Raw genomic sequence first — 14506 nt, 5'->3', positions numbered from 1 at the left:
CCGCTTCGTGCTTGGGATAAACACTGCCGCATACCGGAACACGAAGTTATCCTTAAGAAATATGCTTCTCCGCTGTCAACGATATTCACCCTCCGGAAGTGCTTTAGACAAAACATTTTCTTGATGGTGCTGAGTTGCAACTTTGCATGCACGGGTAATGCGGACATGGCCCTTGCCAGAACCTAGAACAAAAGACTTGTTCTATTAGTAGCGAAATTGCATTGCGCCATGGTCGAGCACTTATTCTTCAGCTGCCTGCTCGTGGAAGAAATCGCAGCCACGAGTTTCAACAGCGCATTCTCTTTCCTCGTCGAAGCCTTCACAACATCTTCGGAAATATATGTCTGTGTTGCACCTTCCGCGTTGGTACAAGTACGAAGTCTCGACCGTGCCTGCATGATGTCCTAGATGTTGCCCCTGCATGCTTCTTTGCCACTCTATATTAGCACATGGCGAAACATGAAACGTGGGGACCGCGAACAAAAAGCATCGCTACGAAGTATGGTGACGTTAAACATGCAGGAACAAATCTTGTCGATGCAGTTGTCGGGGAACTACAAACATCATTCTAGGTAGTGACATACCAATACATGGTGATCCCAGCCTTACACTGACGACTCCGAATATCAGAGAAAGGGTGCCTTCATCAAGCGATGGAAGTAATGCAGTCGGATGCTACTCGATAGCTGCAATATCGTACCTACGTTCGGTGGCACTTTCGTTGACTGGTGGAAGCGCTCCACGATCTAATAGCTGCACAACAAGTGCGCGGTATTGATTCTGTTAGCTCAAACTTTCTTGTACAGGCGGTCCCATGCATGTCAAAGCCGACACCCGTCTTCCGCATGCACGGTGAACTCGGTCGTGCGCCGTCTGCTTCAAAAGTGCCTATCAGAACGCTGATTCCCCCTCAAACCGAGTACCCAGTACTTGGTAGAGGCATCACACGCTTGACTCGTCGATAATGCTAGGATGATACTGGAACCATCGTCTACTCATGGCAGCGATTCGCATATTCTCTTTGGAAAGGTATCAGGATAAGTTCAATCGCGAAACCTACTTTAGCAGTGGTCCGATACGACAAGGCTAATCATGGAACTGTACCGAACCCTAATGTTACCGGACGAGAGGACAATTTGATATCCATACGCGGAGGCAGGACAAGTTGGGAAGTGAGTAAGACTGCAAGAGTTTATGAAGCCATAGGCTTGGGGTTCGCAGTATATACCTAGCTTGCACGAATGAAGATGCAGCATGACAAGTGATCAAGAACCCATTTTCTCGGCAGTGGCCATCAATGAGCCTGTGAAATATGTTAGCGTTCGAAAATTGGCAGTGGTAAAGGAGTAGCCTACCAATAAAAGTAAGGACCAGCCTACTTCTGACCTGCTGGATATCCTCTGGTACTAACCAGATCGTGGCTCCCATCTTTCGAGCTATTGAGATAGCGAGCTTGCAGTTCATAAACGCGTCGTCTTCAGTCTTGCCGGGTGTGACGAGGTCGTAGTCGACATATGAACTCTTTAGGCCATTGAGCACGTCCAGCAAGAACACTCCGGAACCAATAGCAGGATCCTTGAAAGACCGGATCGACGACGATCTTCCGCCCTTCTTCGACTGTTCATTTGCCCATTTAATCATGTCAGGATCTGACAAATCTCGCTTGCCCATACGTTGAGCTAGCGCACCAAGAGTTCTGACGATGTCTCGTCTCATCAGCTGCCACACCAGCCCTAGAGTGAGCGTTCTTTGACCATCTGTGATGTCCGCACCCTGAATACCGACCAAAGAGAAACCGTTCTGCTTGCCGAATTCGACGGCGTAGTTCGTATTCTGCAAGGCCTTGAATCTCATCATCTCGCTCCCATCGGCAGGAGCTTTGGTGACGTGCCGCCAGTTGACCGAACCTGGAATGACTTTGTCGTATGCCTGCATCAAAATCGTACCATCTCGAAGAGCATCAAAGAGAGAGTTGACGGTTGGCTTGACATCCAGAGAGTTGAGCCACAGGGTAAAAACGCGTGCTTCTCTTTCTCCTTCTGCGTCGAAGTCTTCGATTTGTGCCTTATCTTCTTCCGAGAGTGCCTCTAGACCTGGATGCGTGTTGAAGAGGTTGGCCACGAACGCAAGATTGAGCTTCGGGTTTCCTGCGACAAGTGCAGTAGGTGTCAAGAACTTTCTGCAGTCAAGCTTCTCGGCGTTTTGGAGGACTTGCTCGGCTCGCTGGTGGAGATCTCTGGTTTGTAAAGGTGCTCTGGAACAGATATCTGGTTTCAGCTGGTTGAGCAGAACAGTGTAGTTCTCGCCATCTTTTACATCGCCCGAGAAGTTGTTCACACGACGATTCCAGCCAGCATTCTTGAGGTGGTAGTTGAACCATCGCAGCAGAATCTGCTCAGGTGGCAGACGCAGGAATTGCTCGAGTGTCTCATCCTCATCCAGCAATCTGTACAGTTCCGGGTGCAATTTGATATCAATCTTGCCGAGTAGACCTCGTCGAATTATTTGCCATATCAGACCCAAGATCAGATGCTCTCTCACCTCAATGATGTCTCCGCTACCAATGTTCACAACTGAGCAGCCGATGCCTTTCGCAGATTCGATGACTATATTGTTATTCTCTGTCATGTGGAAGGCGTTTAGAGTTTTTATCTTTTTGCCAGGTCTGTTGAGGACACGCTCGTCTATAGTATCTGGCACACTGTCGTTAATGAGCTTCGCTAGTACCAGACCGTCCTTGCAGTGGTCGAACATCTCGAAAGTATCGGTTGGGAATGGCAGCATCTGGCCAACATCAGGGTCGCCCGCGAGGACGGCATTAATGTGGGTGGTAAAGGCCTGCCTCTCATCTTCGTTGATGGTATGCGTGACGTTCCCGCTAGTCATCTGAATCCTTCCACCGCTTCCACCTAAACTGGGCTTTGAGGAGTGAGAGACTGCAGGAGCACCGGGTCTGCTTGCGCCGGCGCCGGCTTGCTTTTGCTGTGGTGTAGGAGCATCTCGAATCTTGGATATCAGATCAACATAGTCCTCCAGCTCTACTCTCCTCGAGCTGTCCAGTTCGACCTCTTTGAGTGCCTGTCTCACACGATCGTAGGATTGTCGTTCGGAGTTCTGGGTGGCCTTGATGACGGTCGCCTCGTCCAGATAGCCCTTGTCGTCGACATCAAGTTGCTGGAAGGCATTCTGCAACTGGAAGATTTCTGTTTGCTGGAATTGAGGATATTTCCGGGCAAGTTTCATAGCAGCGGCCATGCTGGGCAGAGAGGGGCACGACGGTGCGCTTGGCGTGAATATTTGAAGGTGAGGGTGAGAGGTTCGGGAGGGACTGGGGGACTTTGGAGTGGCGCTTCGAGTCTGTATATTTTGTCGTTTGTAGAGAAATCAAGGTGCCTGACTTGCGTCGCAATCAATTCCCAACGCCCAAGTCACTAGCCGGGCTGTGCTACCCTGCTGTCGGCCCGCGATGGAAAAATGACGTGGCTGCCCAGCACAAATTCGATGCCTTCTTGCCCCGCAAGCACGCCACACCAGGAAGTTAAGGCAGCCACGATTCTGAAACGAGCCACGTGACTGTTTCTTCAATTTCGCTCAAAAAGGACAAGTGGTGCTTGAGCACAAACAAAACACATGATTGGTTGGGAAAGTGCCTGGAGCACGCCGGTATCAGGAAACTGGGAAACAACGACAGCGCTTCTAGGCAACACGTGTATCACAAAGGACACCTCGAGACACGAACATCCCAAAATCGTTACTCTTCTCGGTCTCAGTGCTGGCGGCCTCCTGGCCACCCATAAGTGCGCTCTTCTTGTATGAGCGGGCAGTCATAGTGTGCCTCAATCCCGTACTTGCCCTTTATCATTGGTTTGGCTGTCGGGCAGTCCGCCTGTTGTCCGAAGTCTCTAGCATCGATAAAAAGCCGCCACATTGGACCGTTGGCCGGCTCTTGTACGAGCCATCCGGAGAGGTATGGCGGAAGCCAATAAGACCTCCAACACGTCGTTCTTAGGCGCTATAAACCCATGGAGTCGTACAACCACACCCGAGCCACCAAAATCACCGAAGCAGCAACCGCATTCGAACCAAGGGGTACCCTTGAAGCACACTCCCGGCGACCACTCTCTTAGCGCGAGACCCGTGCCGAGCCTTCGAAGATATCCTAAGGACTGCCCGCCACTCAAAAGCCGATGGTACTATGCCGTTGACTTGGCGAAACGGAAACCTTTCGCAGCACTAGAGCCCTCCTCAGAGGAGAAAAGAGCACTCCCGAAGAAATGGGTCTTGTTCTCTGAGAAGGATTCGAAGGCTATCGAAAACGCGTTCCAACAACTCGGTCGAGAGGATGAGTTTGGCGAGCGTACGACCTCCACGAAAATTCCGGTCAACGAGGATTACCTGTATGATGTGCATATCGAAAGGCGGGAGTTGGAGCCGGCGTACTGGATCGGCCCAGTCTACGATGTGAGACGTGGCAGCTGGTTCTATCAGGACAGTAGTCCTTGTGAAGAGAACTTGGCGAACCAACTTGAGGAAGGATATCTCAAGACAGCACCGTGGCGGAAGAAGACGGGCGCCCCGAGGTCAGTTTCGCAACCTGGGGCTCGTGCCCTAACCACGTCGGAATCAGCAAGTCAAGGTCCGGCAGTGGCGGCCCCTACGGAGACGACGAATCCCAACACTTATCGCCTTTTCGGTGCTCATATGAACACCACTGCTACATATTTCGATGCTTCTACTGCTTATCTTTCAGCAGACGATTTTATGTCTCGAATGAGCAGTACCGTTTATGGTAGATTTGGTGGTCCTGTCGGTACTAAGGTTGTCCGTGGCTACTCCGTGCCTGCTCAGCCAACTTCTGCAAGCAAGACAGTCGAGACGAAGGAGAAGAGGAAATCAACAAAGCTTTCAGACACGGAATCCTCGACTGAGGAGGACGGTCAACCACCTGCGGAGCAAAAAGACACCGTTTCGAGGCCGTCTGCTCTGGAGAGACAGCTATCCTCGCTAGCCGGACTTGGCCAATCACAGAGTCAGGACCAGCAAAAGCAGCAAGAAGAGGAAGAAGCACGAGTTGAGGATGAGAAGGAGATGGAGGATGCCAGAGATCAAGCTGGTGAAGATCAAGACCGCCAGATCGACCACCTCATCCTTGTGACCCATGGTATCGGCCAACGTCTGGGCTTACGGCTCGACAGCATCAATTTTGTCCACGACGTCAACACAATGAGAAAGACGATGAAGGCTGTGTTCGAAGCTTCTCCAGATCTCCAAGCATTGACAGACAACCCCAGAAACTGCACAGTACAGGTCCTACCCATCTGCTGGCGCCATCTACTCGACTTCCCAAAGCAGAGTCTCAAGCAGAACAGGAAGGAACATGATCTCGCTGATCTCGACGAATCAGTAGAAGAAGAATATCCGAGTTTACAAGACATTACTGTTGATGGGGTTCCCGCTGTACGAAACCTAATCACCGACCTAGCACTAGATGTTCTTCTGTATCAAAGTGCGTATAGAGAGCACGTGGCGAAGATCATGCAAAAGGAGGTCAACCGAGTGCACAAGCTCTTTAAAGAGCGTACAGGCTTCAATGGCGAAGTTACCCTGTGCGGCCACTCACTAGGCAGTGCTATATTCTTCGATATTCTGTGTCGGCAAGGTCAAGAAGCAAAGACCAGGCCTAGCAGGGCGTCCTCGAAGACATCTCGAATTGCCGTCCCTGCGGACCAGGACGTAGCGCTCGACTTTAATTGCGAGAACTTCTTCGCCCTTGGCTCTCCTATTGCCCTCTTCCAGATGCTGAAAGGACGAACTATTGCTGGTCGCCCTGCGCTTCACGATCAAGCACCTCCAACGTCGCCGTATGATCCAGATCCGATGCAAAACAATCCATTTCAATCAGTGGACGACATATCGTCTCAGCAGCAGAAGAGTCTTATCCCAATCACGACGTCCTCCCCAAAGTGCGCAGAATTCTACAACATATTTCATCCCACCGACCCTATCGCGTATCGATGCGAGCCGCTCATCTCGCCGGCGATGTCCTCCCTGAAGCCACAAGCCTTGCCATATACAAAGCGCGGGTTGTTCGCAGCCCCAGGCATGGCAAACCTTACCGCTAGAATGGGTCAACAGGTCATGAACAGCTGGTATTCCCTCACCTCTGGGGTGGCGTCCACTCTAATCAACAGGAGCCTTGGCATAACAGGCGAGGAGCAGGCCCTTCCTCTGGAGAACAAAACAAGGCCTGTCAGTCAGCAATTCGGGGAGAGCATCAGTGATCCAAATCGCGCCACAACTATGCCACCTCCTCCAGTCACAGATGTCATGAAAACCTCCTCGAAGCAGAAAAACATCGCCGAACAAGCGAAAAGCAATAACGAGACGCATCCGAACGTGAAGCGAACTAGCACAAGCGGAAGTGAAGGCATCCCGACCTTGATTGACACAGAAATGGAAACTCTCTATGCAGGCTTCCAGAAACGTCGTCAATCACAGGCGTCCACTGGAGATGGAGAAAATAGCCTCGAATACGAACTTGAACAAGACAAGGCCAAAAGACTACGGCGAGAAGAAGGGAAGGTGCGCGCATTGAACTCGAATGGTCGAGTAGACTACCATATTCAAGAAGGCATGTTTGATGTCAGTTTGTTGGCGAGCATTGCGAGTCATCTCTCCTACTGGGCCGATGCCGATGTGAACCATTTTATGGTTAGTCAGCTGCTAAAGTCACGTGACAAAGACAAAAGGCGTGAGGAGGAGAAGGACAAGATTGTGCTCTGAGGCTCGAGCAAAATATCCAGCTGAATGGTTTCCTGGAATTGGGAGCACCAGAGCACCTTGAATAGGGTGCCCTACAAGCAGTACTGAGGACGTAGCACCTATCTTGTATGTCTAGTAGCATATCTTGGGCGCACGCCAGCCCTGTTAAGCCGAACTCCGACCTCGCCCGCCAAGTTGATGCTCCCGGTAGATCAAGAGGCAAGACCACTCTCCCGGTTGTTACGGCAGGCGCAAGTCTACGAGGCAGCGGAAATGCATCAAGTGTATTAACACAAATCGAAGAAAATAATGCCAAACTCTATTTTTAGATGATGTCATCCCCTGAAGAGACGTGCACAATATTAACCACAGTTTCCACCTTGTCCTGCTGGTCAACCTCAGCTATCCAATGACTTTACGTCTTCCATCTCGTTCAAACGGTCAAGATGGCGCATCGCCCGATGTACCTTGCTATGACTTCTCCGCGTCTGTGAGCGCGCCATGACAGAAACGAAAGTTTGATGAAAGGTACTGTACCAAGTTGTTCTTGCACCGAGGAGCTGTCCAAGCTCCGCACTGACATGACGGTACTGCAGATCTGTGGTCTCATCTCCAGCTTTTAGATTCTCGAGGTCCGCACTGGACGTGCCAGCTCGCCGGATATCGTAGGCTCACTCCTCTTTTCGAGCTTCCCAAACCCCAGTCATGGCTTGTGCATCGTCCCGATCTTGCGCAAGCGTGGCTGGCATATTACCCCATTCGCCAACGATGTGCTTGCCACAGCTCGAAACGGTCGCGAGCTTCATCCTCCTTTCCGCTTTCACCGTAACCGAAGATGATCAACTCCGATGTACCTGAAGCCTGGACTCTCTCTCAAGACATGAGTTGTGGAGCACTAAACCAACGTTGTCCTCCGATGTCAACAAGGTCAGCTATGTCATTGGCGCAAAGCTCGTTCGGCTTGCTGTGACGTGCGTCGGACAGCTCTGAAGCTTAAGGAAATGCTTCAAGTATAAGGTGCTGTGCATCTTTGCGCCTCAGTCTTGCGCAAAAGTAGGATTCTCTTGTACTGAATCTCTCATCGTCCTTCACAATCTCTCGCAATGGTCAAAGCCCTTACAGCAGCTGCAGTCGCAGCGTTCACATCTGTCGCAGCAGCGGCACGCTGCCAGAACCTGACGATCCCAGTCAGTGTCTCAGCACGAAATGGCAACTTCAAGCTCGCGAATCCTACCAACGCCATCGATGCGACCAACTTTGCCTTGAACATGGCTAGGCAAGGTCATAACTACACTGATGAGATACTTGACGGATACAACACTGTATCTGGAGATTACAATATTTCCGCCACATACTGCGAACCTGATGCCGGCCCAGGCAACGTGCTTCAGGTCTGCACACACGGCATTGGCTTTGACAGAAGGTAAGAGTTCTATACTGCGCCCTTCCCACTTCTACTAACCATCTCGCATAGCTACTGGGACTTCTCATACAACAACTACAACTACTCCTACGTTCGCGATGCAGTAGACCAGCACGGATACAGCACATTCACCTGGGACCGACTCGGCATTGGCATGTCGAGCCTTTTCCAAGACCCCATCAATGAAGGACAACTGTGGATCGAAACCGCAGCCTTGAGATACCTCACTGAAGGTCTCCGCAACCAACAGATTCAGGGCATGTCCGCTCAATTCCAGAAGATTGTCCACGTCGGTCACAGTTTCGGCTCTTCTCAGAGCTATGCGCTCACAGCCATGGACCCAACCATCAGCGACGGCATCGTGCTTACTGGCTTCTCGCAGAATGGAACCTTTGCATCTCAATTCGTCCTTGGGTCGAACTTCATTATTGCGAACACCAACGCAGCACTTGCCAAGTATCCGACCGGGTACCTCGCGCCCAGCAGTGCCGTTGGAGTACATATCGACTTCTTCGCGCCAGGCGATTTTGACCCCCAGGTCTTGCAGGTCGCCTACATGACCGGACAGCCCGTGACACCCGGCGAGATCCTTACCTTGACCGGTGCTTCTGCTTCACCAAACAGCTTCGGCGGTCCAGTTCTTGTCGTCACCGGAGGTATGTATCGTACACTGAATTTCTTGACCGGCGCTAACATTTCCCACAGAACGTGACACACCCTACTGCGGCGGCGACTGTCTCGCAACCGGCGATCCATCGCTCGCATCCATCCCTGCCGCTTCGAAGATGTTCTTCCCTAACGCACAGAACTTCAACGCATCAATCACACCAGGTGCTGGTCATGGTTTGAACCTGCAGTACTCGCACCCTATAACATACAACACTATCTTCAGCTACCTTTCGCAGAATGGATTGTCTGCGCAATAAATAGGAGTAGGGTGTTGGAAGAGTAGGAAATCTATTCCTGATGATCATATGAACATATACCACCCATGTCGAGCAACATATTGTACATAGCTGGCTGCGAATGTAATGATAATAATGAATCAACACAAGATATGTTACAGACCATCTTACTTAAGTAGACGTCAGCCGCCAATACACTGGTGCCCGTCCCCTGCTTCGGCCTGCTCCCAGACTTTCTCGCAAACGCCGCGTCAATGACCATTCACCATGTAACCCTGTACACGGACGTGCTTTCCAATTAGTGGTCGCGCGTTGGTCATCAGTCATGACAACCAGATGAGTTCCTATCGTGAGCAGTATGCTGCATGTGAGTACGAGGTGCAAGTGCACCAGGCAGCGTCAGAATTCAGTGATATTACGAACCTTGAGGCAGAAGCATGCCGTGCCTAGAGAGTAGCAAATCGTACTTGAACAGGTATGATGCGGCGGTACACTGTCTACTCTGGGACTAGAGATATCACTGAATTCACGCTGGCTCTCGAGAGTGTAGCTACAGCGAGCAACTTTAATCAGTTCACATATTGAGACACTGTCTAGACTTTAGAGTATTCTTTCACGTCCAGATTCCCACTTGATTCGTATGTCGTGAACCTAGTACACCCTCTCAATCACATAAAGTGCGCACTGTCGTATTTCGAAAATGGCGCTCATACTAATTTGAGCATTGAGCATAAACACTGGTCCGACTGAGCAGAATAAACACGAATACACTTGCCGGTCCGCCTTGCCAAGAGCGCGAAGAAGTGTTATGCTTCGCTACCTGATGGTCCGGTGTGCTTTGGAACCAATGGTTGCTCAGTACCATACCTCTGCGTTACCAGTGAGCATATAATCGTTGCGCTATGGTGGGACTCGCGAGCGCGCATGACCTGACAAGGCAGGAATAGGACCGGTACCAGAGTGTTAGCCACGACGGACCGTACCAGTACCCTCACACAAATCGAGTATTTAATGTCTGACCCTCGCAGCTGTACTCTTCTCTTTCTTTCAGACAGTACACACAACACAGAAGCATCTCAAGGACTTTAAAAGCAAGAACCTTTCATTCATAAGTCATCTCAACATCAATATTCTCTCACTCTACCCTCACTTCACTCTCACCTTACTCTTCTTTCAAATTTCAATCTCATCCCACCCCACCGCCAAAATGTCATACGTCTGCGCCCACGACCCAACCGCTATGAACAAGCCGGCGACGTGCGTCTTCCACCCTAACACCGCCCTCGCCCCAGAGCTCCCACCACCACCAACGGCCACTGCCACCCCACCACCTCCCCCGCCTCCGCCCGCGCCGCCTGCTGCCCCAGCCCCGTCGATGATCACGATCGTTGTCCCCGCTCCTTCCGCCGCAGCTCCTCCCCCACCACCACCCGCCGCCGCCCCCACCCCACCACCGGCCCCAACCAAGGCCGCGATCCCTGCTCCCCCGCCAACCCCCTCCCCACCCCCCGTAACAACATACGACCCCGAAGCCATCGCCTTCTGGTTCCCCCCAGACGGCAGCCGCCCGGAGGTCGACTCGGACAACGACGGCGTCTACGAGGGCGAGAACGAGGGTCCCAGTGCCGAGAAGTTGGCGGAGGAACTGGCGTTGGGGGATGGGGTTGAGTGGGCGGGGTTTGATGCGCCGCCGGGACATGAGGGGGATGGGCCGCCTGGGAGTGCGGCGGCTGTGGGGTTGGTGGATGGGGAAGAGGAGGAGGAGGATGGGGAGGAGGAGGAGGAGGATGGGGAGGAGGGGGATGTGATGAGGAGGGGTCTGGGACTGGACAAGAGGAGGGGTGGTGGGGGAGGCGTTGGTGGGGGTTCTGGTGCTTCGTCTGGAGGATCTGCTGGTGTTGGCGCTTCTTCTGGGTCGAGTGGATCGAGTGGGTCATCTGGCTCGTCTGGATCGTCTGGCTCGTTGGGATTGTCTGGATCGTCAGGGTTTTCGGGTTCGACTGGTAGAGGTGGTGTTGTTGGGCACTCTGGATCTGGTGGGAGTGCCAAGTCGCACAAGAATGCTGCTCCTGTTGGGAAGGCTGGGTTTGCGGTTGCTGGTCTTGCGATCGTCGCTACGGTTATGTCGCTTGCGATGTAAGAGGCGAAACATGCTTTGATCTCGAGGGAGACAGGCTTGACTGGTACCCACAACGGTTGGACGATGATTGAGCCAATGGTCCCGAGTGCTTGCGTCAATGCACAATCCCGCCTTCCATCTAGCTAGGCTCTACACCAGGAAAGTGCAGATAGATTGTTCACAAAAAGAATGCCATTCATCTCTTCAACTCAATTCTCATGTATGCTCGCCCATAGCTCTTTTCCATATTATCAATGCACCCGCGCTAGCACAAACGAAAGCACCGAACGCTAGACTGTACCTCAGTAGCTTGCCATCGTCTTCTTCTGCTAATGGTTTAGGGTATGCTGCTGCTGGCTCCAGCCCTTTCTCTGCGATTGTCACAAACAGTTCTTGAATGCTCGGCCAGGTCACTGATGTATGTACAGGTGGACCTTGAGGCATTCGTAGGATGTCGGCTGTGTAGGCATCTGGTTGTATTTCGGATCTTTGAGTGGTTCGATCGAGGTCGGCTTTCAGAGCCACGTACATCGACGGAAGTTCTTCGAGGTGCGCGTACCGCTTTCGCAGATCAGGTATGTAGGAGAAGGAATCTGGATCGGCTGAATCGTAGGCATATACCAAGAGATCACACTTGTCGAGCAGCTGGGACTTGTTCTCGAGAGCGGCGGTTTCGGACTCGCCGAGTTCTTTGAGAATGAGGTAACACTGTTTTCCGCCCGGCAATTCGACAGTATTGACCACGACTCGAGTATGGATCGTTGGCCGATAGGCTGTATCGAGTGGTCGTCCGAGGAATGTGTCGAGCAGAGACGACTTGCCAGACTGAGCAGCGCCTAGTATCTGCGCAAAGATGACATTTCGCTGGACTCTCCCAGCCTTCCGACGCCGTTTCCGTGCTTTTGTGACTTTTAACGCTGCTGTGGTAGATGGATTCGAACGATCTGTTGATTCGAAGCCCAGATATGCAAGGTATTCAAGAGTCGTCTTTGGAGACATGAAAGTGGTCATAGACCATTGCGCCAACCAGCCTTGAAGCGTCACATAACCTGCATCGTTCCGTACTGTACACGCTGGGAAACCATCGTCGATCCAGCTTGGTGGCATACCAGGCGTGGGTGCGAAGAGAGTCCGCAGTTCTTCGTCTTTCAGCCCGCCATGATTGTCGCGATCGCTGGTCAAAAACAAATCGACGAAGAATCTGTAGCCTGCTGGACTCAGCTCGGCTGAAGCATATTCGGGTACATCGAATTTGGGATGTAAGAAGGACTCTTGGAGGCTCAAACTGTCGGTATATTGAAATGTCCTCAAGATGATCCAGATAGTCTCATGCCTTCCCTTCTCAGCGTACAGCCTGTTCAGTAGCAGAAAGCCATCAGGACTGATCCCACCACTCATATCATCATCCGGCATCATTGTCTCGACCGTGTCCTTGATATAGTGCAGGTCATCCTCCTGTAACTCCTTCTCAAAACATTTCATCTGAAATCCTCTCAATTCATCATCGTTCAGGAAACCATCTTTATCCTTGTCGCACAAGTAGAAAACTCGCTTCAGCGCCTCTACACACCTCGGCTTTAGCTGACTCTCCTTCGCATCAAACAACGGCGCAACAGGACATGTTACAGCTTTTTGACACAGAAAGAAAGCCTCGTTAACATTGTAATGTTCTCTCGCGCTGGTGCGTATACAGGAATCGGTCTCTTTCCATTCGCTCAGGACTGGTAGCATCTCCTCTTCCACGACCTGCTTGCTCGTAACAGTAGTCACCAAATCGCTTTTGTTCGCGCACAACACGACCGGCAGATTCACGCCCAGACTTCGGAAGTAAGGTAGCCAGAATAGCGCGACACGCTCGTAGGTGAAATGGTCGCTATAGACGAGGAGGATGACATTGCTCTTGCGGATCTCTTTCGCGAGAACTGGTCGGTCTTGTGGCAGGGCTGAGGTGTCTACTATGACGGTCGTAACGTTCTCGGGTGTGCCTAGAGTGGGAGGAATGGTGATCTGAGGAAGCACCGCTTGAATTTTAGAGGAGACGAAGGTATCTTTGACCAGCGACGTGATGAGCGACGACTTACCGCAACCCTCGTCGCCACAGACGGCGATCCGGACTGTGACCATGCTGAGAACTGGAGTCAAGGAGCGAGATGCAGTTCGCGGAGGCGTATCAAGGTTACTCGGTTGCTGAATACCATGTTCGTTTCATTGAGACGAAGCAGGCCTCGTCACGAGAACATTATTCTGGTATCAAATGGACTCCGGCAAAGGACAACGTAAGTTTCGTGGACCGGTCATGCGATATTCAGTGCACCAGTGTGTCACAGACTGTACACAAGTGGTCAGGCAGTCAGTTCCTGGGCGCTGTCACGAGTATGTAGATACCACCACGTTGACCACCAACGCGTTGACCACCAACGCGTTGACTATATTGCCATGGCGGTCGTTATGGTTGACTCGAATAATTGCCGAGACATTGAGCACTTGCTGTCTCTCCTGTTAACCGTAATATTTGGCTGTCACGTGGCTGTTCTCAACCGTTCCTCCTGTCAATCGCAGGCACGTTGGCCTGAACATCCATAGCAGAGACCTCGATGAGGAGTGGAACGTCGACTGTGGAAGCATCGTGTAGCGCGTGAGACTCACCGAGCATGAAACGTCCCTCGTCATGTTGCACATCACTTCTCCTTCTCCTTCTCCTTCCTTTCCATCGCATTCCTTGATCTGAACCTCCACCACAAGCCTCTCACGATATGTCCGCACGCGTTTCCATCCGCCTACTAAATACGTCGAAGATACATGTTGACAATTGCACCACCGCCTTATCTCCTTGGTGAACATTCCTTACGTGGTGATTAAGAACCGGTAGGCATGTCTCAACGATCCTGTATTTGAAAAGAAGGTGCGGTGTCTAGCGTTCAAGGCGATTGAAGGTACAACTGTCGTCTACGTCCGTGGAAGTCAATGGTTATTATATACCTGGGTACTTGCGGATCTGCTGTCGACCGCTTACCTGGTTTTCACGCGCCTCTCTTCGACAACTTCCCTGGCTGCGACGACTGCCCATCCATATGCAAACGGTGTGACTGATACATCTGTCAATTCTTTTACATCTTGAGAGAATACCCCCGAGTATGAGCCATCTAGAATGCTCTTACCAACATAATTATTTCCTTCCGCTCGTGGCTGCGTACTCACTTGGTAGCCCCTCCTCACTCAGCTAGTTGCACGAGCAGTGTTTTGTTGGAGCATCCAACACGAGGAGGATGTTTGCATAAGTGACAAAACTGATTATAA

At 51.6% G+C, this 14506-nt stretch overlaps 5 protein-coding genes across 5 annotated transcripts; 3 read left to right on the top strand and 2 right to left on the bottom strand.

Annotated features, from left to right (window-relative positions):
- Positions 1-1265: 1265 nt before the first annotated feature.
- On the bottom strand, positions 1266-3255 carry fim1 (fimbrin; the record flags this gene model as incomplete). Its single annotated transcript, XM_064868768.1, has 2 exons — positions 1266-1303; positions 1356-3255. 2 exons carry the CDS (start codon positions 3253-3255, stop codon positions 1266-1268), a joined length of 1938 nt encoding a protein of 645 aa, XP_064734265.1.
- Positions 3256-3969: 714 nt separating this feature from the next.
- Positions 3970-6783, top strand: PMZ80_000314 (uncharacterized protein; the record flags this gene model as incomplete). Its single annotated transcript, XM_064868767.1, has 1 exon — positions 3970-6783. The coding sequence occupies one exon, from the start codon at positions 3970-3972 to the stop codon at positions 6781-6783; it is 2814 nt and encodes a 937-aa protein (XP_064734264.1).
- Positions 6784-7865: 1082 nt separating this feature from the next.
- PMZ80_000313 (uncharacterized protein) lies at positions 7866-9111 on the top strand (the record flags this gene model as incomplete). The annotated part of the gene is made up of 3 exons (XM_064868766.1): positions 7866-8185; positions 8237-8841; positions 8891-9111. The coding sequence occupies 3 exons, from the start codon at positions 7866-7868 to the stop codon at positions 9109-9111; spliced, it is 1146 nt and encodes a 381-aa protein (XP_064734263.1).
- A 1186-nt stretch (positions 9112-10297) lies between these two features.
- On the top strand, positions 10298-11230 carry PMZ80_000312 (uncharacterized protein; the record flags this gene model as incomplete). Its single annotated transcript, XM_064868765.1, has 1 exon — positions 10298-11230. One exon carries the CDS (start codon positions 10298-10300, stop codon positions 11228-11230), a length of 933 nt encoding a protein of 310 aa, XP_064734262.1.
- Positions 11231-11425: 195 nt separating this feature from the next.
- On the bottom strand, positions 11426-13333 carry GEM1 (ERMES complex Ca(2+)-binding regulatory GTPase gem1; the record flags this gene model as incomplete). The annotated part of the gene is made up of 1 exon (XM_064868764.1): positions 11426-13333. One exon carries the CDS (start codon positions 13331-13333, stop codon positions 11426-11428), a length of 1908 nt encoding a protein of 635 aa, XP_064734261.1.
- Positions 13334-14506: the final 1173 nt, after the last annotated feature.

Source organism: Knufia obscura, assembly GCF_036327395.1.
Source record: "Knufia obscura strain CCFEE 5817 isolate CBS 148926 chromosome Unknown scaffold_1, whole genome shotgun sequence".
Lineage (NCBI taxonomy): Eukaryota > Fungi > Ascomycota > Eurotiomycetes > Chaetothyriales > Trichomeriaceae > Knufia > Knufia obscura.
This window is presented reverse-complemented; position numbering and strand designations above follow the sequence as displayed.